The sequence below is a fragment of the Chroicocephalus ridibundus genome, chromosome 8 (assembly GCF_963924245.1).
Source record: "Chroicocephalus ridibundus chromosome 8, bChrRid1.1, whole genome shotgun sequence".
Taxonomy (NCBI): domain Eukaryota; kingdom Metazoa; phylum Chordata; class Aves; order Charadriiformes; family Laridae; genus Chroicocephalus; species Chroicocephalus ridibundus.
Window position 1 is genome coordinate 52038111 of NC_086291.1, and position 25715 is coordinate 52063825.

General features: G+C 45.5%; 1 protein-coding gene across 2 annotated transcripts in view; it reads left to right on the plus strand.

Annotated features, from left to right (window-relative positions):
* The window catches only part of CACNA1H (calcium voltage-gated channel subunit alpha1 H), a 125590-nt gene that overhangs the window by 57772 nt on the left and 42103 nt on the right, over nt 1–25715 (plus strand). For both annotated transcript variants that reach the window (XM_063342723.1, XM_063342724.1), the window contains 6 exons: nt 13183–13334; nt 14362–14547; nt 15217–15334; nt 16941–17096; nt 21702–21792; nt 23961–24169. In XM_063342723.1, coding sequence (XP_063198793.1) covers nt 13183–13334; nt 14362–14547; nt 15217–15334; nt 16941–17096; nt 21702–21792; nt 23961–24169 — 912 coding nt within the window. The remainder of the gene's footprint in view (nt 1–13182; nt 13335–14361; nt 14548–15216; nt 15335–16940; nt 17097–21701; nt 21793–23960; nt 24170–25715) is intronic.

The following is a 25715-nucleotide window of genomic DNA, read 5'->3' on the forward strand; positions in this document are numbered from 1 at the left end:
TTGCCTTAGCAAAGCAAAGTGCTGTTGTCTCAGGGAGCGAGAGGGATGGCGGTGATTGTAGTTGTTACTTTTAAATTTCTGAGTTTGAACGCCTGTGTTGCGCACACTTAAAAGCTAAAATGGGGTAATGAGCTCCCGGGAGCAGCTCATTCCCTTTGTCTCCAGGAGAAATGGTGGAATTGTGTTGCTCACCACTGTCCGCCTGCTCTGATGTAGACCGTCATCGGAGATACACCTGAAAGATCAAGACCCAAAAGCCTTCCTTGCCAGTTGTTATAGCACGTGCTGCAGTCTGCTGGCAAATACAGATTCTGGTTTTGTACCTTTTCATCTTTGCTTTTTCTTTTTGATCGTTGTGGACGGTTTTAATTGCCACATTAGTCTGATGCTCGTGGCTAAGAAGAATGTATCAATAATTCACTTGCAAGAACAGCGTGGCAGCTCTAAAGTTCCCATCTGCCTGCTTTGGCTGCAGGCTAGAGCACCCTGGGCTGTTCGCAGCATTGTGTTCTCAGGGACAAAAATAAGCTTGTAACAATTGCTGGGTTGCTTTAGGTTTGCTACAGGGGAGGAAAGGTGGATTTCCCTTGAACTTATTCTCCTGGCTCCTAGCCTATCTTTGATGCAGAGCAGAGAGGAGTCGCTGCCTGTAGTACAGATGTGGATTTGCAGATAATCACTTCCATGCTGATGAAGCTTTTGAATCTTAAGCTCTTCGTGAGTGTTTCTGGAAGCTGCGTAGAAACTGTATCAAAACTGAGTCTACCAAGTGCTATCCTGTCTTGGAGGACAAAAGGGCTTGAAGTTTCCCCAGCTGTGTTGTCCCCATAGGATATCCCTGAGCTTCATCAGCTTGTGATAAAAGTGGTGAGATGTAGTTACTCACCCTGGCAGTGGCTTGGATCCTAAGAACCCAAGGGATCTTTTCGGTCCAGTGTCACAAAAATCACAGTAGATAGAACTCAACTCACTTAATTCATTCTCTTGCTCTAAGGCAGGATTAACTCTTCCTATATCAGAGTTGTAAGTGGCTTCATATTTTTTAAGACAACCCCAGAAGGTGAATATCCTTGGTTAATGAAAGTCTCTGCACATCCCAAAGGGAATCCCATGACCAAATGCCTAATAAATGTTTAGGACCATGTGAGAGACTAGGCATTAGTCTAGGAGTTAGGAAAAGAGCTTGGGAGTCCTGACATTTGGCATCTCATTGTAGACACTTAACCTTCCCTTGGTGACCCAAGAATGAAAGCTCATGTAGGCAACACCCCGCTGTCCTGTAAGATACACCACCACATTTTCTCATGATGTCCACCCAACGTTTTTGTTTTCTTCTTCTGCCCCAAGATCCTTGAACCTCAGAAAAACTTTCCTAATCTTCTTACGTCTTTCCTTCTTCCACTTAGCGCTCAGAGGTTAATTACAGTAGATTGCTCAAATTTTTCTGAGGAATTAGCCTCTCCTTGAACAAATTTCAGTTCAGCTCAAATTTCCCTGTCAGCCCACTTTTCAGTTCCCTCTCGTTGGGCTTAAAAGATAACTAAGTCGAGGTCTTGGTTAGATACAGACTAAACATATTCCCCATCTTGTTCTTCCCGTCAGCAGTCCTCTATAATGTTTTCTTGATGTGCCTCATCTCCTAATACCAGTACACAGCCCGCAAATCACAAATGCGTGTTTTTCAAAGGGACTCTCCATAAAGATCTATTAGCAAGGGATGAGTAATGGTTTGACAAAATAGATTTAAGTGGCCCCTTCTGAATCATCTTCGCAGTAATAGAGAGAGTGTGTCCATTTTTTGATTAAATATTTCCAGTGCCATTAGCTCGGGTGAAGTAAACAGCTTCTATTGAGTTTGCCTGCTAATGACAACCCAAAGGCCTTTGATCTCTCTGTTATCAGAGAGCAAGCCTGTTGCTCGGGTGTGGATAAAGATCGTATAATCATTGCTAAAGGTGCCTGTTGCAGCAGAATCAAAGAGTTTGGAAACAGTTCTTTATTCTCTCAATGTTCGTGCTTCTGCCACCTTTAATGGACGTTGTCAGAGCTGCCTGTGATGGGCATCCTGTAACCTCTGTGCACAGGTAGAAATATGCAATCATCGTTTGGCTGCAAGACTTTAGCAAAGAAAATCAACAATTAACCTTGATTTCTTGTGCTGACCCCTCGAGGCCGGGCCTCTGCGTTCATTTTTGTCTGAAAGGGCCTGTAGCATATTTCCATGTTCTCTGTGTCTATCCTTTTATAGCACGTCCCGCAATACTGTATGCTTTTTCTTAAATACTCCATCTCTTGAAATCTTGTGACTCAGTTTATATCTAAAAGGAAAAGTTAGACCATAGCTGCTCTTTCTAGTTAATGGTATGGAATACAAGATATTTTCAGCCTAATTATAAAAAAGGAAATTAAAAAAAAAAAAAAAGAAAAAGAAAATAAATCAGTATGTATGATGCATTATTTTTTTACAAATGTGTGCTTTGTGATTAGCCAGCAAAGCTGATTTCAGGCATTAGGCTGATGGTGCTTGACCATTTGTTGTTGACTTCAGCACAGATAGTGGTCAAGAAAAAGAAGGTTTGCAATGGGCAAGAATTGTGCAAATACAATTCCTTGTGTGAGTGTAATTTTTTTATAGCGAGGGATAAGCCAAATACATTGGATGAGAGTCAACATAGGCCTTGCTAAGAGATGTCACGCCTCGCAGATCTGCTGGTTCTTTGAAGGACTCCGCCAGCATATGGATGGGAATGATTCAGTCTGTATAATTTCCTTGGATTTTTGCCAGAGGCTCTTACATGAACTAAGCCAATGTGGGGTGGGATGGCAGTCTGCTTGCGGAGAGAAACCTGCTCATATTTAGCAGCTGCTTAGGGGATGAAGGAAGAGGTACACGTAACAGGTCCATTTCTGAAATGTTGGGAAGTTGCCAGAGGCATCTCCTGATGTGCTGTGGGACACCTGCTCTCCTGCGTACTCCTAAACGATGTACCAGTCATGGCATTGCTGAGAGTGAAGGGGTGATCGTGGCTCCCCTTGGCATCCAACACTGGAGGAATGATTAGGCATTCGCTGTCCTCAGTTCAGGCATATTTCCATTTTTCTTCTTTTTCAGTGAAACTAATCAGTGTATTAGTACTGACAGGGATGACCAGTTCGCAGAGTCTGCACTCGAGCTTCTCTCCCCAGGTGAGCTATTACAGTGCTCTTGGTGTATTGCTGGAGGCATTCATCCTTGGTTGTTATCTGGAGAGTTGTCCTCCTCCTCCTGTGGCTTCTTGTTTAATAACTAAACCTGAGCACTTCTGGCCTTGTTTGGGGGGTTATTTTATAGGGTTTGGTTTTTTTTTCATTTTAAGGCTTATTTTTTCAGCCATCTGTCAGAACAAGTGATCCTCCATCAAGATATAATCCAGATGATTGGCCTACTTTTCAAGAATAGTAGCTTTAGTTTTGTATGCTACTGCTGATAGCATTTCAGAGTGCCCAGGTCCTTTCCTCCTGAGGGTGGAGAAGACGGCAATTGATCTAATCCAGCGTGGCATTTATGCCACTTGAAATGAAATTGCATTTTGCTGAATGAAACTGAGAAAATGGGAAAGTAATACTGCAAATATGTTGTGCCATGTGGGACCTTCTGCCTGGGAAGCTTCTGAAGGAAGCTACAGTGGAGTTGATTATCCCAGAGAACAAACTCTCTGATCCGTAGCTCTTGTTGCAAGAGACAGAAGTGTGGCGGCCAAGGTTTCTTCCTTAGAAAACACTCCCAGCCAGGAGTCAGTACCAAGTGAACTTGAAGGATTCACACAAAAATCCCAGACAGTCCATGACTTTGATATATGATCATTGGTGGATACCATTAACTCCAGTGGCGGGGTATTTTTTAATGCCGGAGTACAACACGCTTGTATGCAGCTTGCTGCATTCCTCCACTGATGCCCTATTTGCAGCTCCAGAAAGGAGCAGAGCATTTTGCATTTGACTGGCCCTCTGCAGTTGGGGAAGTAATTATTAACAGTGACTTTCATGCTACAGCAGAGAGGTAAAAGCAATTCCATAGAGCATTAGGAGATCAAGTAGGTCAATTGAAAGGAGGAAAAATTACCATCGGCTATCTTCAATTAAATTGTTATCGCTCCACATGAAGGATCCCATTTAGAGGAAGGCATAAAACCTGAGAGTAGAGGTGACTGAGAGAATAAATTCTCCATTTTTAATTCCAAAGCCAGAGAGTGAACATTCATCAGTAGGCATGAGGAGGAGATCTCTCTCTCCTGTTTCTAGCCTACTTTTAAGTAGAGCTCATTTAGGAATCTCTCAGCAAAACATTTTTTTCATCAGAAAGCACAAACTCATCAAAGCCACAGCTTTTAGTGGAGACATTAATGACAGTTAAACCCTTCCTGAGAAGGGCTTTTGGTTCTGAGAGGTTGTGGTGTCTGGCTGTCAAACGCAGGGCAGAAGGCACCTCAGAATAGCAAACATCTTGGTGACCAGGGCAGTCTTCTAGGAGCTGGGGCATCCTGGTTCAAGTCCCTGGTCCCTTTCCAAGGCCAGAGAGCATAAATAACTTTCCCATGCACATGAGCTTCATGCTCATGTGCATGGGAAAGCACCATCTGAACCATTTTTCTTAGTAAGAGAAGTTACATCGAGGCAAATTCCATGGTTTGAACCATAGTCTAGACTGACTAAACTGGTTTGAAGTTGATTTTAAGACAGTAGGAGTCCTATGTTGTAGTAAATAAACTACATCAAAATGGTTTACAAAGGAAATATTTTCAAATGTAGAAATTGAACGGCCCACATGCATTATTCTTACATTTTTTTTAAGGGCAGGGAATGCAGAGGAGGAAAGAAGCCAGGTATTAAATTGCTTGGGGTTTTTTTTGGTCGGTTGGTTTGGTGGTTTGTTTACTTACCTTAGAAATATCAGAATTATTCCATGTGGTCTTTGACAAGCAAAAAAAGGGGAGAAAAATAAAGGTCAAAATGTAGCCTTCACATTTGCTAGCAGTCTTCCGAGATGTCACCTACATTCCCTGACAGCTCTCTGCTTTGGCTGCAAGCTTCTGGCTCTTTAAACTCCCTCAAAGAGGACCTTTCCCCAAAGTGCTTCAGAGTCATTAGCATGAAATAGCTGTAAATAAAACCAAGCATATAGCTTGCAGAGTTTAGGGCAGCCTTGCCTCTTCTGCACGGAACTGCTCCAGTATTCGAGTCCCTGACTATGAGATGTTGCAGCTTCTCTCCTTCACCTGTTTCTGGGTCAGGGGATGTTTGTGTTTGTTATTGCAGTTTAGCCACGCTACGCGCTTACATGTCACTACTGGTGTGGGAAGCTTGTTCCGTGTCCCAGCCCAGCCAAGGCTGCCTTTATTGACAGAGCCTGCAGGCGCTCCCAAAGCACTTGAGCCTGGACACTCGTGCTCTTATTCAGGTGTGAAATTCCCCGTCTGCCTGGAGTGCCTGGAGCTGCTCGTTTCCTGGGGTTTCAAGCAGGCGCCGTTATTTTCACTAAGGTGGTTGCCAGTGCTCAGCCTGCGCACCGGCTGGGCAAAAGCTTGGGGAGGGACACACAGGCCCCTCTCTAACTAACTGCATTGTTTCTGCATCCCAGTGTAAATCTGCAGTGATACCCGTGCTGTTCGTGTCCCAGCTGTGTAGAGCAGGGAGTGTTCGGGGGGAGGCAGGACAGAATTCCTCTGCCTGGGACTGAGGGAAGACACCAGCCCCCAGGTGCTCTCACGCTGGATGGCTGATTACATTGTTCTGGACGGGATAAATAATTAATAGCTTCACGGGTGCTTGAGGTGACAGATTCTGCTATACGGTCCATTAAGCATTTAAGAAACTTGAGCTTGGGCCTGTCCCATGCCGTCTGGTTGCTGGGCTGACTTTGGAGGGGTCTGAGCTTGTGTCCTGGAGGGCAAAAGCTGCGGATGTTTTCATGTCCTTTGGCCAAAATTTGCTCTGTAGCAAAATGCCTGTGATGTGACTGTTAGTTATAGCTCCTGGTCCAAGAGCAGAACGTGCCTGAGGAGACTAGGGCTCCTCTTTAGTTGAATTTGCTGTAGGAAAAGGTATGGGCAAGAAATTGGCGTTCGATGTGAGTTTTCCGAGGAGTGAGTGTGCAAGAAATACAGCTCAGGGTTTCAAATACAAAGTTTGAGCTTGTAAGAGTCCAAGGAGTTGGGGATCACTCTAGATGCAGGTGAGCTGTGGCGCGTGGGGAGGAGGGGACCACTGGGAGCCATGAGGACTGGGATAAACCACCTGCCTTCAAGGAGAGGAAAGAAAGGAGACGGGCTGTGGGTTAGAGATCCCTGCGCTTTCTCGATGGGTTAAACCCAGCTTCCAACAGTCCCATGCATTTTTATCCAACCCTTCATCTTATATTCGGAAGGCACGCGGAGCCAGGGTTGCAGACTGATGCTCACTGCCCGGTGCACTGGGAGCCTGCCTGTAATATTAGTATTAGACACACAGGCCACACGTGGTCTGGTTTTTTAGAAAAAGTTAGAGGAATATTTTTTAATTTTGAGCTCTCTTTAGCAATTTCATTGATTTGTTCCCCTCCCGTGGTGCCAGTGCTTGAAACTCATTTAAGCTATTTTCCACCATTTTTGAACAATATTTCTTATTAAAAAAGTCTAATCCCTCCCAAACCATCACTCTAATCTGTCCCAGAAAACTGGCTTTCATCTCACGATTGCTTTCACAGTGGCACGTAAACCCTACAAATGTAATATGGAGCCCAGTAATCCATCAGTTAAACAGATTAGTTATGTAGGAGGCTGTATGGCTCAGTGAGTAAAGCAAGCAGGCTTTAATCTCCCTCCGCAGAGGAAAAGCCAGCTCAAGTATAGCTCCATGCTCTGCATTTGATGTGCACTGGAGATGCAAAGGGCTTCCTTCTGGCTTGCAGACCTTGTGGCAGGGATGGACCTTGGAGGGTGGCTGGTTGCGGTGATTTGGTGACTCTTAGCTGAGTGAGCACAGATGTCCAGCATGAGATGAAAAAGTGAAGTGCAAGGCAGAGCTGCCGAGAGGGACCATCTTCCCCCTCCACCGTGAGAGGAGAGTTGCACTGTGGATGGTATCTCTTTGCATGTTTTATCTGGGACTGTCCCCTTATTGCATCATGACTGAGGCTCCGGGTGTCCTGGTATCACCTGTGTATCTGTGCAGCGTGCAGAGATGCCACTCGGAAAAGCCTTCAGTGGAAAAGTAGAAACTCTTGACTTCCCATCCTGACTCTGCCTGTGGCTTACTGTGTGAAATGGATCTTGAAAATCTCCATAATTAGGTTTCCTTTCAATAGGGTGGAGCAGAGCCTTCACACGCCCTCGCCATAGATCAGGCAGAGCCACAGTTGACATCGCTGCCTGGTCTCTGGATGGCAGGAGCCTGAATTTGGAAGGAGAAGCAGGCTGGGCACAAATGCCGGAGGAAGAATAAGTCCTTGAAGCTAGACCTGTTCATTCTGGGTGTTGTTCTGTGCTTGGCTGTTTCTACGTCTTTGTTAGGAAGTACCAGGCACAGTCCCTCCTTTAGTCCTTGCGCACAGCTCGCAAATGCCTTTGCCACCTATGGGTATGCTAAAAAGTAAAGTTGCTTAATGCTGCGTGAGTTATCCAGAATTGCACTAATTGCCATGGTTTGCATTCATTAATCCAAAAAGTTGTGCGTTTCGGATTTTCCCTCCCTCTTCCACCTCTTTGTAATTAGCCTGAATGCCTTCTCCCCAGCTCCCTGCCTCTGTTATGCATTCCCTTTGGTTTTTAATTCCATGAAATGGGGATGATGCCAGAGACCGCAGACAGGTGAAATCCGTTGCAATGGAATAGCTGGTAATTGAAAAACGACAACCCCTCAAAAATGGGGTGAGGAGAGAAAATACAGAGAGTCCGGAAGCAAAGCGCAAATTGACAATTCATTATGTCTGCTCTTCCTGGTCAGAGTCTCTGCAGACCGAACTTAAAAATATAAAGCAGAAAAGCCAACATAAACAAGTGCTCAAAATCCCATTGACAGCTTTAGGCGCAGGACTAGAGAAAAAACAACACAAGTGCAAAGGATGTTTATGAGACTAAATGTTCTGGATTTGTTTACCACTCCTCTGCGGCTCTGCCAGCCTCAGCTCTCCCTGTTCAGGAGGAGTCGAACGGCTGCTTTGGGCTCGGGGGCGGGGGGATGGAATTTCTGAAGCAAAGCACATCTTTTACACTGGAAACTTCCTTCCCTGTTCGTTCAGCGGGAGGGACCAGGTGCCTAACAGCCCTTTTCTCCAGTGTGATGCAGGTATGATTATTTCTACTCAGTATCAGAGCAAAAAGGTGCCCTAGCCAAGGCATGGTGCCATCCTGCTGGTGATTGAACCTAAGCTCTGTAAAACAGGTGGTTGTGGATGCAGCAATCGAAAAAGACAAGGTAGAAGACAGGCGAGAGGAAAAAGAGAGGCACAAAGAGATAGCGACTTCCTTGAAGAACTGCAGAAATTCAGTTGCACAAAGAGAACCTAAGGCTGCAAAGTCCTACTTCTGTTCTTCATCCTCTGCTTGTAGGAGCCATCAATAATTTGACCGTTATGGGTTGCTCTTTTGTTGAATTTCTCCTGATCCAGGAAGGCTCTGGGGTTGCGCTTCATCTTGCTAAAACCAGAAGTATCAGATTCTCAGAAAGAGACTAGTCTTCCAAGGTTTTCAGACCCAAACTATTTAGAAAAGGATTTTTTGTCTGTTTATCTGAACTCAGAATGAACTGCTGAAACGTTTGAGGTTTGTCCCTCATAAAAACATGGTTTTGAATCACTGAAATATTTCACAGCATAAATATGGCCTTCAAAGTGAGCAGAGGTGGTTGTGCTTTCCTGGGACATGTTTTGCCTGGAGTCAAGGCTAACTGTTACTTTAAACTCATATTCAAGGCTGCTGAAATCTTACCAATTGATCCCGTGCAGTTTCTGCCCTTCTCTCGAATGGTGGGAAACTTATTCCTGCAGCCGAAGTATGAGGATTCATTTCAATCTAAAATCTATAAAATTTGTACTTGGATCTGAAGCTTTCTTCGAACGTTGCCTGGGACCTGCCAGTGGGACTTGTGGGTTAAACCATTCTCTGTGCTCATTTTTGCTGACCGTCTCCAGCGTGGCAGTTCCCATTCCAGCCTCCATGGCTGGCACTGTGGAGCCTTGTACCAGCAGGACAGCATTGACTACCATCTCCCACATTGCATCCGCCACAGGGATTCCTGGGCGTTTTGTGGCCTCGTGCAGTGCCACCTGGTTGCCATTTGGCCGTGCTCCATTTGGCCTGGCCTGCCTCTGAAAACCTGGACCAATGTAAAGGTCAGTCATCGAAGCAGCAAAAGATGTGGAGAAGATCCAAAGCTGATGAGGGGTCATGCTCTCTCACTGTCACTTGAAAAAGGAAGTTTTCACTGCTGCAGTTTGGAGCCCTATGGTGGGCAAGTAGTTTCCCCTGTCAGAGTTGTTAAGCTTCGCAAAGTATTTGTCAAAAAGCAAAAAATACCACTTTAGAACTGCTCTGTTCGAAGTGCATCATTTTGATGACAACTTTTGCTACCCATTCCTTGCTAGAAAGGAAGTTGCATTTCGTGACACAACCACATCTCAAGCAAAAAGCCTGAAATTTCCTTTTCTGGGAAGGTCAAAACAAGACATTGCAGCAATTTTAAAGCTTTGTTGCAACTTCATTTTCTTCCAGCCAGGAAGTTTGACAAAAATAATCCTTGCCATGAAAAGTTTTGTTTTCAGCAAATCAACATTTTGTTTTTCCCAGAGAAAAAGGCTCCTGGAAAAATGCCTGCTGTGGGGTTGGCTTCCATTTGAACAAAACAACAGTGTCTCCTAGTGGCTGACTCCAGGGGAATGGCCAAATCCATCTTGTCTTACAAGTGCCTCTTCCTTGACCCTCCCCTAGATCTTTGCTCATCAGGGAGTGAGAGAAGTGGGAAATGAATTGTGCTCTAAGCAACAAACCATTTCGTAAGCCATAAAAATATCTATGGCAGGCCGTTTTCTAGGCTCCAGTTGGTGTTGAAAGAAGGTAATTACATCTGAAGGCTGTATCACTGGATGCTCGGCTCATCTGCAGTTCGGCTTCCACTCTAATAATACAAAAGCTCACATCAGCAGCTTAGCCAGCATGCAGGGCTATCCATCCTTGTCTTTGCCCAACGGGTCCTGCCTCCGTGTCGCTGCAGGATTGCGCGCCAAACGGCTCACGTTACAGCAGTCCTTGTCATCGAATTAGTTCTGCCTCACCACCAAATGTGATCACTAAAGGATAATGAAGATCTCTTGTCTGAAGCACGATTGGCTTTGCGGTGTCAGCCTGCTGCCCGTCAACCTCGCCGGCGCGTCCCCCCCGTCACCTTGATCTGCTGGATCAGCTCCTCATCACAGCTATCGATGATCTCATCTGGGCCACCTCCTTGTCCTCTCCTTTGCCCCTTCCTTGTGCCCTTCCTCCCTCGCGCTGAGAGATGGCTGCGGCTTTTCTTCTGCACTCTCTGAACTCGTAGATGAAGCAAAAGTTACGGTACTGGCGAGTAAGCAATAAGGACACCCAGTTGTCAAAGGAAATCGGCAGATCGATTCAAGCAATGATATCTGTAGATTAACTGACTGCAATGCTGGATGTCCAACGGGCCGCAGAAATATCTTGGGGTTGGCATGGAAAACATGGGATTTTAGAGAATAGCAACTTAAGAATTATTTTTATTTGCCTGAGGGTGGTTTTAAGTTTGTTCAGCTTAGGCTTTTCAGGCTGGACACTGACTTTTTTGGTAATGACTCCTGAGGTTGCCTTGTCGTACTCGCATAACTCCAGGATTAGGGATTTTAAAATGATCACCAGCTATCCCGGTTTTCATGATAAAATTGTGACTCTTGGCAGCACATCTGGCAGCAGCAAGGTGAACTCAGAGAACTCTGAAGTAAGTTTTACTTCAGCAGATGAGGCTGCTGCCGGATTGCAGACAACAAGGCCCTGTAGGTCGCAGTGGGCAGGTTCTCTAGCAGTTTCCCAGCAGAAAGTGCTACAGAACAACTCTGTCCTTTCAAAGCTGCCCAAGCTGCAGCTTCCTTGCTGATTATTGTTAATTAATTTCACAGCCTCAAAACGTTAACGAGCCACCCTCGGCCTGCCATGAACATCCTGTCCCATGGAGCCCTCGGTGTCCTGCCTGGAGGGATGCAAAAATTTAGCAAGTTATTTTGCTTCTTGTTCAGGATGCCCTTGCGTAACCCTGGCTGAGGGGAGACTGAACATGCCGACCACACGCTGCTCCTGACAAACAGCTCGAGGACGCTGCGAGCGTGGTGTCCTGTCACCACTGGGGTTTGCAGGGGGACAGGCACCTGGGAGCCCCTGGGGCTATTTCAGGCTCAGTCTCTGCTGGGGGAGCTGGTTCGATGCCATCCTAAAGCAGCCCTTTTCTTCAGCTGTGTTTTCATTGCAAAGGGAAGACCCCTGCCCAGGTTGTTTTGGCATCGTCACGGAAGGGAATAGCATGGGGGAGAGCGGACGTTAGGGAGAGAATCGCCGTCCTTGCAGCAAGGAAGGCGTGAGGAGGGCAGCCCGGTGATCGTGGTGTTCAGGTGCGCTGCGCAGCCATCTGGGCCACCCCTTGCTCAAGACTAAAGAAGTGAAAATTGCACAGTCCTTCCCCTGGTGTCCCTTAGTAATTAGTGTATATGGATTATAATCATGAGGACTGAGGCTCTTAGTGCTCATTCTCCTGGATAAATGGTTGAGCGAAAGACAGTCTATTGCATAAAGTAATTTAGCCTATGAATGATGGTTCATTAGCAGCCCACAGACTGTCGCTGCCTATAGTAGGGGGTGTGTGGGCTCTTCCTGCGTTCGAGTTAACTCTTTCACCCTCTTACTCAGTTGCCAAGGATTGAGTTTGCAGAGCATGGAGTTGCTTAATGCCATAGTATTACAATGGTCTTCTCCCTTCAGAGCCTCAAATAATGCAACAACATCCCCAAGAAACTGCCAACTTTTAACACAGCGTCTAATGACGGATGGGGAATAAAGGAAGCTATTATCAGTCAGGAGATGAGTCAGATATGAAAATAACACCTTTTTCTAGACAATATTATTACACTGAGGAAATGAAAAAGACTCATTTTCTTTTGCAAAGGAACAGGCCTTGAGCATTAGAAATGCGCATTGCAGAGCCTGGTGCTGTTTGAGGGAGTACCTCCAGTAAGTGAGCAAACCTCATCCCACCTTGGCATCGGTCCCTGCTGTGGCACGTTTTGGAGCCAGGGTGCTGGGCAGACATCGCTGTGCTTCCCAGGAAAGGAACATCTAAGGCTGTGTCTGAAAAGCGAGATGGTAGCCCAAGGTAATTTGGTGCTGGTGATAGAGGAGGAGCATGGAGAAATCAGTTCTTGGATGTCTGCATGCAGACTTGTACGCTCAGAGAAACCCACGCTGATCCTGGAGGCAGTCCTGACACTCAGGGCCATACTGCTGTCACTTAAACAAAATCTGCTGTACGTTACTAACCAGGACTTCAGAAGGAAAAATCATCATGGGGTTTTTGGGGGACAATATCCAAAGGGAGATAAATATCTCAAGGGAGATAAAACTGTTGATCCTACTGACTTTCACTGGTATTTTTTTTTCCTAATTCTCTTAAGAGATCTCTGCAAGAAAAGGGCTCTGTTTGTATGTGAGTAGGGCTGTATTGTGTTGACGGTGCTCTTGCTTTGGATATAGCAGTATCCATAAAGCTCTGCTGGGGTTAGTGAAATAAAAACAGCCTGACATTGCAAGTTGAAATCGAAGCCCTACAAGCCATGCTAGCTATTTGCCTGGATAATTGTAACTTGCAGCAGTGAAAAAGCCCTCTCCTTTGCATAGCTCTAGGTTTTTGGGCCCCTGTATTGGCTACAATTGTTCTGCAACTGCTCCAGAAATGGTCTGGGATTCTGTGTTTCCAGTAATACTCACAGGGACTGTCCATGAGACTTGTCTGCTGTTCCCCTCAGACACTTATCTGCCTCCATGGCTGTCTGGAAGGAACATGGGAAGATGTAGCATTTGTGCGTCATTAGCACAAATCCCAGAGCGGGAGGAACATACCAGCCTCTAGCCATTTCCTCTGTGCATGTGTTTGACCATGTTGCTTTTTGCCCCGTAGCCAGATGAGTTGACCAACGCCTTGGAGATCAGTAATATCGTCTTCACAAGCATGTTTGCCCTGGAGATGCTCCTGAAACTCCTTGCCTTTGGCCTCTTCGGCTACATCAAGAACCCGTACAACATCTTTGATGGGATCATAGTTGTCATCAGGTCACTGCTAGTTCTTTCTCCACTGTGGCTTTTCTGCCAAGGGCTCAGATGCGTTGGGGAGTGGGATGGGGAACAGGAATGACGTGGCGTGTGTTAATCCAGGGCTCGCTGGTTATGATGGGCTATAATTATGCTGGCCTTTTAGATTCCTGTCATTAGAAGGGCCGTCCAAAGTAAATGGACCTGGCAGATGGAGAACAAAGTCTATTTACGCCACACATCTGGCACCGTGGTCAATTTTCCATTGAAGTGCAGAATGGCTGGTCCTGGGAAAGGAGTACTGTGAGTGTCCATATCCCAGCAGCATGCCATGCATCTCCTGAATTAACACATAACTCAGGCCGGAATAGGGCAAACAGGAGGGTAAGAGAGGGCACTGTTCTGCTGTCCTCTCCCAGGGGAACACTATCCCAAGTCTAAACTGGGGATTTCACAACTTGTGTGTGAGAAGCTTGTACAGCACCTCTCTGTGCTGGGATTCTTTCTAGCAGTGCTCTTCAGCCCTTAATTAGTAATTTGGGGCAGAGAAGTCAAGGCAGATGCAGAAGGTGTAAACCAGGATAGTGCTCTTGGCTTCAGTTGGCCCATCCCTTTGATTCAGAGAAGTGAGGAGCAATAGAGGCTCAGAACAAAGACCAGGTGGTGGCCTGATCAAACCAACCCACCCCATCAAATGTAAATCCCTCTGGATATTAGCTTGTACAAAATTGTGATCCATATTCAGTGGCTAGGCTTGTGATTGATTGTACCGATGCGGACTAGCAGGAGACATGCTGTGTTGTGAAGAGCTGCAGAAAGTAAGGGAATCAAAGAATCAAGAAACCAGCTATAAAGGGTATAGTTTGTGCATGGGCTTGTGCGTCTGTACAACTGGGAAGTGAAGGTGTTTTTCAGAAGTAAGAAAGTAGCAGGCAAATAAACTACACCTTTAGGGCTTAAGTGGTGTGATCCTCTTAGAAACCAGCCTGCTCAGGGCTTTCACAGTGCAGTACTGCTCTTTATAGTTCTCCTTCTGATGTTCCTGCAGTGTCTGGGAGATCATCGGCCAGTCGGACGGCGGCCTCTCTGTGCTACGAACTTTTCGGCTGCTCCGGGTGCTGAAACTGGTGCGTTTCATGCCCGCCCTCCGTCGCCAGCTGGTGGTCCTGATGAAGACAATGGACAACGTAGCCACCTTCTGCATGTTGCTCATGCTTTTCATCTTTATCTTCAGGTACCAGAGGCTGCAGCTCTTCTACGATTAATTGTTACGCTTGCTTAAGTAATATGTAGATTAGAATAATGAGACACTGCATTTGCTGGGCTGCCTACATGATAGAAGTGCTCACAATAGACTGACAAGCAGACGCTCAACAGATTATTTACCTCTTTTCAGTCTCAGTTTTTCATGCAATACTGTAATTCTGTAGGCGAATGAAGTGCGCAAACAGGCAACGATTGCTCTGGAGTTCCTGGGAGGCTCATTTAGCTGTGTCTCAGGAAGCTGTCAGTAACTGGACTCTGCCAGTGTTATATTTGAGATGGAGGTTGTACGGGCTCCAAGACTTCTGTCTGTTTGACCCTAGAATGCTCCTCAGGATCCTATTCTGGGAAACCAGATGGAATAGCGAGCTGGCGATATGGTTTGGTATTTCCTAGACAAAGGACATCCCTGTTTTGACTTCAGTGTAAACAATTGTAATGAAACATGACACGGAAGAACCAAATGGCAGGGTTTGATCAGTGACCGTGGCTGTGGTAGAGCGGAGCTCTTTGTCCTGGGAGATAACAGTGGCACACAAAACACTGGGAGGAAAAAGTGTCCCAAAAATCACTGCAATCCTCCCTGCAACTGTATTTCACACAATAATGTTTCTTCCATCTCCCTTCTTTCCCACTCTAGCATTCTCGGCATGCATCTTTTTGGATGCAAGTTCAGCCTGAAAACCGATACGGGAGACACAGTTCCAGATAGAAAGAATTTTGATTCCTTACTTTGGGCCATTGTGACCGTATTTCAGGTAAGTTCTGGACCCTCTGGGAAGTTGTCATGTAGTCCACCTGGACAAGTTATTTCACTTTTTTTAAAAAAACTATTCCAGTAGGTGTCAAATTTGGACAGAAACAGCACTGTAGAGTTATTAGGGCAAAGTGATTGTGTTTCTGAGTTAGCTGGTTTCTCTAAGCCGTGATAGAGAAGCAATCCACAGTGCGTATATGTTGTCAGTAACAGTAAAGTCTAAGGCGGCCTGGAAATGCACCCTTATTTTCCTTTCATATAGTCAGTAAGATCAAGACCCACAGTCTACTGTCCCATCCTGTTCCTATTCCGTAGATCTCTGTCTCCTTAGATGCCTTCACTGTCCCAAAAACGCACTTTGCAAATAATTTCATTTAACTGGGAGTGACAAATACTGTTGCAAATCAGAGCTGGAGTTGCTGAGAAAGTCTTCATATAAAAATTTGTGTTTCCTTTGCAGACGAGATCTGTTATGTGCTTGAAATTACTGGCATATTGCACAATGGAGCAATAAGCTGCTATTTCCAGGGCATTCTAAGTATAAAGATTAGTCTTTTCTGTTTAAAAGCTCGGTCCTTAGACTCCAAGTGGAGTACAGTGTAAACAATGTTAACCTAAGTTTCTAGTGTAGAGTAGGTGTTCACCACAGTATCATTCAAGGTACAGACCAGTCTAGAGTCTTCACCGTGAAGAACTCCTTTCAAAGCTTGCCTTCTCACAAAGGAACAAGGAGAAATCAGCATTAATCTCACAGGTTAATATTTTTCTGTTACCAACGTAAGTACAGATTTCTGTATTTATTGTGACGATCCCTTGGGAAATAGAGTTGGCACGGAGCACAAGGGCTCAGCCCTGCATCCCATGAAGGTTAATGAGTGGCATGACTCAGTGCAGCTGACTGCATTCCTATGCCCAAAGCTACTTTGTTTTCAAGGGGGTTAGAGGCCATTTTCATTGTAAGCATTAATTAATGGACCGCATGAATCCGTCACTGATTTTTCATAGACCCCTGGATTTTTGAGCTCCAGGAAAGCTAGGAGAGTGGGAGTCCCTGAGGAAGGTCCCGTGGAGCAAGGCCTTGCAAAGATGCGTATTTTTTTGCCCAACTTGTCAGTGCTTTTCCCTGATGGAAACCACTTTGCTTCCCTGAGTTTCTTGAGCCACCCCATGTCATTTATCTCACCAACTATCATGTCCCCTACCCTTTCCTTCAGTTCCAGATGCCTTATAGAGAGCAACCCGGAAGGAGAAAACAGCTCTGGCCTCAGGTCTGTTATCTTCTGATGGTTATCAAAGGAGGCAATACTGCCACCAAATAACAGGACTCCTTTACGTTACCATGTCTAGGATCTGAACTAGTCATCTCTATGGGCAGCGGTGTGCTAGATCCTCCTGCAGACAGGGGAGGTTTGGCCAGGAGAGAGCTCTTGCGTGCAAAGATCTAAATAAAGGAATGTTTTGCTGTCTCATCTCATGAGACCTGCTAATGATTATGCTCAGAAAAGGTCAAAAGGAGAGGAAGAAATGGATGAGTCAGTATTTGAATGCAACTGCTGGGCATGACAGGAGTGGAGTAATAGAGAGTCTTCCCCTTCACGTCTCTGCAGATACTGACTCAAGAAGACTGGAATGTGGTCCTGTACAATGGGATGGCATCTACATCCTCATGGGCAGCACTCTACTTTGTGGCCCTGATGACCTTCGGCAATTATGTGCTCTTCAATCTTCTTGTTGCCATTCTGGTAGAAGGCTTCCAGGCTGAGGTAAGATATCTGAGCAGAGGGAGGGAGAAAACTGAGAAGTACGAGTGGAGGGATGAATCCACATCAGTGCAAACATCTAGCCATGCAAGCAGCCCTAAATTTAAACTTAAGGGGGTGTAGATGAGCTGGGTTGGGCATGAGACACTCTTCTGAATCTATCTTTGTAAATAAGGCCCACTGGACTTGGCATGAGACTTGGGAGACCAACACTTTGGTTGATCTGCTATAGGGTCTCTTGTATGACCTAGAGGAAATAATCAAGGATGGATTTAACTCACTTAATCTCCCATACGTCCCATGTTTTGCATGTCTTTATGGTGGGCCTTAGGCCTTCAATGTATCTAGCCAACAGTAGTGGTGGGGACCAGGTAGGATGTCAGCTGGCTCTCAGTCCAGGCCTTTCCTTGTGACTCTGTCCCTTATGTGTTATTTGAGGCTAGTAGCACAGCTGTTCAAAAGCGGTGTTGCAAGGTTACAAACATTAAATTTTGAGATACTTAGGATGATGTAGGACATGTGAATGCTAAAGAGATTTTTACTTACACCTGAAAATAATGTCTCTATCAGGTCAACAAGCAGAGAATTTATGATGAACTGCAGGCATCTCATCTCACATGGAAAGGATTAGAGAAATTATTTTATTTCTCAGTCAAAAGTGATATGCGATGTCCTGATTGGAACTAGGCAGAAACCTTAGCAGCTGTGCAGGCAGTCCTGTGCCACGTGACTCAGAGCAGCTGGCTACACTGGTGTGAGTGGTGTAAGTGGTATAGTACTGGTGTGAGTCGGGGGCCCCTGCATCCTCCCAAGTCTTCCTCCCCCTTGGCAAGTCTGCTCCAGATCTGCTTTCAGCATCCCGAGAGTGTGAAACCCCCCATCCCCTGCCCTATCCTGCTCTTCTCCATCTTCCTTTCAGATCACGGCAAGGCGATTTGGGGGAGATTTTAAGTGAGGATGATCTGTTTCAGTTATAAATATAACGATGTATGTGCACATATGTATTATCCAGAAAAAAATTACTTTTTTTTGAAGTCCTAGTGCAAATGGAAATGATTTTGAGACTTACCAAAAATCATCCAGTCCCAGTTAAAGCTAAGAATAGTGGCATTGAAAGGTCTTACCTCGCACTTTGGGATTTTTTAATTATTACATTTTTTATTTCTGCAACCATCAAGAAGGAAAACTTTGCTTAGTGCTGGATTGGCTTCAGTTACACACAGACTTCAGAAAGAAAATGAGAGAATGGCTTCAGTTTTCACCGCCCTAGCTCCCAAGGGAAAGAGGAGAAAGAAATTATTTTTATAGTTGGTTTGGTTTTTTTTACTTTTCATTTTTTCTCCAGAAATGGTATCATGCTCTCATTTGCTGTGTTTATGTGTTTAGATCACTCTTAGACAAACCACTGACCATGGAATATCATTGAAATATTCATGGACCAAAAATTCCCTTCTCCCAAGCCAGCACAGCCACATTTAGGTCTTTCAAGCATGTCGGCGTAGATTCATTATTAAAACATCCCTCCTAGCTTCCTCGCAGCACTAGCAGAGGAAAATTAATTGAAACAACAGGAGCCAAGCCCCAATTTGGAAAAAACCAACCCTGATCTACGTTGCTTAGGGCTATTTCATGGATGCTGAGGGTGATGAGTGCCACCTGCACACACAGAGAAGACACAAGTAGTCCAGCTCTTGCTTCCAAAATGAACAGCTCAGCACTGCATTAGTGGGCATCTTGATGTCAGATGCATGCTCTGAAGATCCAGCACAGCTGACCAAGAAGGTCCTTTTCTAAGAACTAGCCTGTCCTCCATGTCTCAGTGACCAGAGCTCATGCTGATACTTTATTTCTAAATTCATGTAGTTTTCTCAGCGTCAGCAATCTGGGCATCTCCTGGCTTTGCTCTGGATACTGTAACACCTTTGCCATATTCCTGTTCTAGTGCAACCTACCTGCTGTTGGACATTTTAGCTGCTAACCTAGTAAGACCAAAGCAAAGGCATTGCCAGTATTTCTACAGGCTTTGCAGTAGCTGCTGTCTTCCAACCCAGAAGGAATTTTCCTTTGGCAGAATTGTAGCTGTACCCAGAGCGGTTGTGCTAGACCTCAATTCTGATAGAAAATGACACAGCCCATAGCAGAAAAGAATCTGTGCTGAAGTAATAGAGTTTCCTGAATTGAGTGCAGGAGCAACCAATACAGTTGGCCATACGGTAGCTCAGAGGATTCAGTGGCCAGATGTGTCAGATATCCTGATTTCACCAACCAGTGCAAAAAGAGGACATGCCAGGGAAACCCAAATGGACGATAACGAGCATGTGTCACCTGACTGACTGGAAACTGCTCCCGCTCAAGCAATCTTGCATTTAGGCACAGAGAGCCCTTGTACAGCAGCGTGCATCCTTTGTTACTGATTGCTTTAAGGCAGAAGAAAGTTTTCTCCACTCGACAACCTGGCATCTTGCAGGTACCTTTGTATGGTACCAATCCCGGTCCTTACCTGCCCTCTTGGAGGTTGAATCACCTGCTCATGTGAAGCCAGAAGTGGGCAGCCTCATGCAATACTCTCTGAGAGCATGATTACAGACCCAGCCGAATGGCTGTCATTTTCTTGCTGACTTAATGGCTCCTTTTGGAGCTGTTACGGACCATGATTTAAATGTGTGTAAGGGGTAGTTTTCAAAGCTTGTATTATTCACTCAGTGCTGCCTCAGAAAAGGCCGGCAACCACAGACATGACATTTGCAGGGCACGTTTTGCTCTCCACTTCCATTTATTATAAATCCTGACATTAAGCCTATGGTCTTGTCAGTTGTCTCATAGTGAGGTATTAGCTGTGTTACTGAAAACTCTTCTCAGGGCTCCATTTCGGCTACCAGGGCTCGATTCAAGCCTTGCACTTATAAATGCATAACTTAGCTCTGGTTGTAAACCAAAGATGTTTAAAGTCCCCTTGGACTACTCTCAGGAAGAACTATCGGTGGAGCTGAGTTTTCTTTTGTCATTCCTGGTTCTGTTGGTGTGTTGGGAATATGGCAGAAATTCTTGTTTTGACCTCTTTGACTTTGTCCTCTCGCAGGGTGATGCTCTTAGCAGTTATAAAAGGCTGAGGTGCACTTCTCCTCCCTTTGCTCAGGTGTTTCTTTTACTTAGATGGAGAGTGACTCCTGGGAGACTTGTGCAGCTAAGAAGGTGCACAGTAGAGCTTCTCTAAGCTCTGAACCATCAGCAACATTTCAGCAAGGACACTAAAAATTGTACTGTGAATCACAATACACAGTCTCTCCTTGATCTCAGGTTCTGACCTGTCTGTGGCGCAAGTTTGGCAGGAGTATCCTTAGAAGAGAATAGGCTTAAATGGCCACAAACCCATTTTTAGTGCGTTTGTGCTTAGGACAAGCAGCCAGACTTCAAACAGGACCATAACTGCATATTTGTGCTCACATTGCTCCCGTGTCATTTTGACATCTACCCAAGAACTGCTCTGGAAGAGTAGACAAACCTTCCAAAATTATGCAAATCTTTCATCTACTCTGCGCTAGTGCTTCTGCTCCAAAACAGAGAAGATGGATAAGGGAGCTTAAGCCTTTCAGTCATTCTGTCTGTGCCAGTTAGCAATACATCACAGATGAAATTAAGTTCACTGCCGCTTCAGCACCATGTCTCTAGAAACCACGGTGATTTGTTCAGGCATCAGTTAAGGAACTGTGCTCCTTTTTCTGGGATCAGCTGCTTTAATCCAACCATTTGCTACCAATTTGCACGGCTTTTCTGCAGTCTTCATGGATCAAGCCCGAGTCACGCCGACAGCCTGCTGGAATCTGTCCTCTGCAGACCTCCCCCAGCAGAGGAGAACCTGACAGTAGCTCTTCTGTCCCAGGCTCGTACATTATTTAGGCTGATCATTTTTGGTAGCAGAGGGAAAAATAACTGGACTTCCAGGAAGAAAGCCAGTCTGAGGGTGGTTGGCTGTTCTCTGTCCGGAGATGATGCTGTGCTGCTAGGCAAGCTGGCCTCATTCCCTTCTGCCTCAGCTTCAATGTTGCCAAGAGATTTCCCCATACAATCTCAATTACCAACCGGCGTGAAGAAAGCAAATCAGGGCTGGGTTTTCAGATCTAAGTCAAATTTACAGTGCTGTCAAATAAAGAAGAAAAACCCTTCAACATCCTTTGACATCAAAACCTAAGTGCTTTCAGCTGGGATCATGGAGAGTGCAAATATGGAACCCCACAATGCCAATTTTTCTCAGTCAGTCCTCTGATTACAGCTGCACTTTCGTATCCTCCCCTGGGATACACTGTTCAGTGAGGCTGGGCACAGTGTAGGCAACACAACGACATTGCAGGAATAGTAGTCACAGTCACAACATCATCCTTTCTGTCCAAGTACAAAAATGAATCAAAACAAGGAAGAGGGAATTAGCTGGGGTCATTCCCCAGGGCAGCATCAGAGGGAATTTGGCGTTCTGCCCTCCAAGTTCTTGGGGCCACACTTAAACTAACCATGGGGAGCTGAAGTATCTCTGAGCTGCTAAGTAATCCAAATGGCCTTTGTGCTAAAGTTTAAATGAATTGGGTCGGTTAATTATCCTTCGCATCTCTGCAGGGTGATGCCAATAGGTCAGACACAGATGAGGACAAAACATCTGCCAACTTCGATGATGATTTTGAGAAGCTTAAAGACCTCCGAGCAACAGGTAGGATTGTGTCTCTATGTTTTGCTAAGAATGAGAGCTACAGCTCTGCTTCCATGGTCATCTTCTCATAGAAACTTATGGGGGAAAGTGGAAGAATCCATTTTATTCGGCAATTAATCTGATACCTACGTTAACAGAGCAGCTATGCAAAAAGTGCTGGGAAAGCCAAATGAGCATTGATATTTCCTTTAAGTAGATGTTTTTCTAATTTAAACTATACTAAAATATTTAGGTATGTCTCATCGTTTCTTCTGTATCATTACCGCAGAATGGTTTGCTGACAGCAATATTCTCGCACTGTTTCTCAGCAGCTTTTCATATCAATCATGTTCTCATCTGTTCTTTTTGGTTTCTCACACAAATGCGTTTCGGTGAGGTTTGATTGATGGAGATGTTACTGTTCATTTGCGTTACAGGAGGGCCTGGCAATTGATTTGAGGTAAGGCCACATTGTACTAGTGTACTATAAACATGGAATAGTAGGTGACAGCCTGCGCTCTGTAGAGTTTGCAACCAGGTAGGAGACAGGAAGGGATCACATATTTTAACAGAGTGAATAGCATGATGGCAAACAGGAGCCAGTTTAGTTCCTCTGTACTTTGATTCTCGGCTTGGGCTCGTGTTTAGGATTCCTTCAGATGCATCTAAACCAGGATTCATTTTAGCTAAGGAAATTATATTGATTGTGGTAAGCAGATGGAATTCAGCTGAGGAAAGGGCAGAAGTAATTTGTTGGGGAAGCTGAGACAGAGCTGGATCACAGCAAGGTGATGGAGCTGCTCAGCCTGCAGAATAAGCAACAAATTCCAAACACCAAGCGATCAAATGAATGTCCATTGCAAATAGTTGGCAAGGAGCCCACAGCACCAACTATGAACCAGCTTTGCACCAACTATTTGCTGAGCAGCTTCAAATAATGAGAGAATTCTAGGAAAAAGAAATATTGTCACCTCTTCTCAGGTAATACAGGAAGAGAAAAGAGGGCTGAACTTGCCATCAGTCAAAGTCTGCGAGTAATTGTGTGCCTCCATAAGCCTCATAGGTGCCAACCGGTGACTAAACAGCATAAGGACATTAACAATTCTATTACAATGCCGTTGGTCTGTAAACAGATACGCTGGCAAGAGTGTATTGCAGATTAGCAAATTTTGAGCTGGATCTTCCACTCCTCAAAGTGAATGGCAGTGTTCCCATGGACTTCAGTGGTGCAGATCAGGTATTTGTGCACAAGCCGGCAACTAAATAGATGATACAAGAGAAGCACACTGCATTACAAAAGCAGCTAGTGGAAGAAAAATAGCAAGGATAATGCACTCGCTTGGATTTCTCACTGCAGCCTTGTGCTTCTTCCCTGCTGGTTGCAGATGCTCCCATCCTTCCACCTCCTTAAGACTGATTCTGCAGTTATTAAACGAGAACCCACTAAGTCCAATAGAACAGGAGCTAGTTCAAGTTTAGTTTTGTGTTTGAAATTAGGCTTTTGGTTTTGAGTGTTACAGCACTCCACAGGGCTGGAGGTGTTAGGCCTGGTTTGTCTTCAATGTCAAGATGGTTTTTGCAGTCTGTACTTCCCATACAGCTAAAATGGATGCTTTCTGCAGTCACCACAGAGATTTGCCATTAGATTTCTCCATTACAGGAGGTTTATTCTTCTAGATGGGTAGATGTGTAAAAGCAATTTCCATTTCCTGTCCCCTGAACAGCTGTCTAAAGACGATGACTAATGTTTGCTTAGTGCCTTCCCCATGAAGGAACTTGGAGCACATCAGAACTGCATAAAAACCTCCGTGCAAGACTGCATGACAGGGAGAAGAGATTAACTTCCTAGGGTAAATTTAGCCAGTTCTCAATGTCCTTTCCCTGGAAACTGTATCCTAGTCCCCCAGCACTGTAACTCTACTCTCTAAATCCCAAGAAACAGCGAGCAAAAGAAGCTTTCTTTGGAGGGCAATGAGTTCCAAGTCCAGGCAGGGCTGAAGGCCTCTTAAAAGGTTGTGACATTTGCCTTGTGCCTTTCAACGTGCTGGGGGTGTTCTTATTGCCCACAACATTTCATCTCCATTTGGCAGCGTTCCTAGAAGACCCAAGGAGCAATGTCCATTTTGGAGAGTGATTTCTGTAGCTGTAGCCGAGCATTCAGCTCATATTTTCTCTCCCCTTCTCTCCAGAGATGAAGATGTACTCACTTGCCGTCACCCCAAATGGACACCTGGAGGGCAGGGGAAGCATGCCACCTCCTATAATCATGCGCACTGCTGCCACACCAATGCCCACTCCAAAGTGTTCCCCGCACATGGATTCAGTGCACACTTTTGTGGACTCAAGGAGAGGGAGTAACGCTTCGCTAGACCCCTTGAGCTACGATCAGAAGTCCTTGGTAGGTTCCTATTGCTAACAGCTCTCTCTCGGGTGCCTGCAAGCAGCACAGGTGATATATATATGTGTGTGTGTGTGTGCACACGCACGTGTTGCTGGGAAGTAAAAAGGAGGGTGACAGAGGTGAGAAGTATGTGGAAAGGCAGAAGGAGAACAGAGTCAAGAGTGAGAAATGAACCGGTTTGCTATGCTGGGGAGGGCAGTGACAACATGACAGTCAAGGACAGTGGGTATATGAAAAGGGGAGACAGTGACATACTGGGATTCAGTGTTTTCCTGCCTAGTATCTGATGGGAAGTCCATGCCAAGACATCTCGCTGGAGTGATGCAACCTGAGACAAGTTGTAGGTTCATTCAGTTATTCCAGCAAACCCCTTTGAGAAGGAGCAGGCATCTTTTGCCAACCACACTGGCCATTTTTTGGTGTCTTCAAGAAGCTGGCAAGTGTTCCTGTGGGGATGAGGGCTGTTTCCCCCCACAGTGTTTTAGAGTTGCATCTTGGATCCACCTTGTGTCAAGGGAAATAAAGCATTTGTCCTTACCAGCACAGCAGCTGAGCTCCAGTTACAGAACAGCAGCCCCATTGGAGGGAAAGGAGAAGAACCAAGGTATGAGCTGACTGATTGCCACCAGGCACAGCTCATGGAGCAGAGGTCTGGCTGGAGCTGACTGCTTTGGCAACTGGTTGCATTTTGCCTGCAACAGGGGAGTGAGAGGGCAGCTCTGCGAAAACAGAGGGAGCAGAGTTAATAGACAAAGTGGATTTCTGCTGCTGCTTATCTATCCCATTCCTCTGCTCTGTAACTGCAATATCGTGTTCAAATCAAGGCAGCGGACCGTGAAGGCACTTCACACAGAGACAGAGCCACTATCCCCTTTGGTAAGCTGCTTAGTCAAGGTAATGCTTTTGAAAAGAAAATAGAGATGACTGTTGTTTGCCTTGGGGTTTCATGGGATTGTGAGTTGCTGGAGAGAGTTGTTCATCGTATGAATCCTTTCTCTGAAAGCACATCAGTGCCACCAGCCAAAGGAAGACGAAGCAGTCCGAGGAGAGCTGGCCGACACTGAGGAGGAGGAGGAAGGCAGTTTGCCTTGTTTTGTGCTGGGAGGAAGCCATGGAGGGAAAAGGAGTTTTCCTTCTAGCTTTTTTGCTCACCTTAAGTGCTCTCATCCTGGCAACTACCTACCAGCCAAAGTGCACTGACACACTGATCACTGCCAGAAATTTGCTGTAAGAGAAACATTTGTTCCACCTCCTTATGCAACAAATTGAAGAGAAAGTAATGCAAATAGGGTCACAATTTCCAAAAGACACGTGGGTGACTCAGGTGCCAGAGCCCCTTTGGAAGCCAGGGAAGTTGCGGGCTGAAACATCTTGAACATGAGGAAAGAAAATGCCGCTTCAGCAATAGTGTCTTTGGGTTCAAGTCTTTATGCACGGTTAATGTTGCCAGGACAGTAGGAAGTCATGCAGCACAGAGGATTGGTAGCTGTGCTACAGGTGTAGTTCAAAGAGTACCTTCATTGTGGGATTAGCTGGGTGTTTG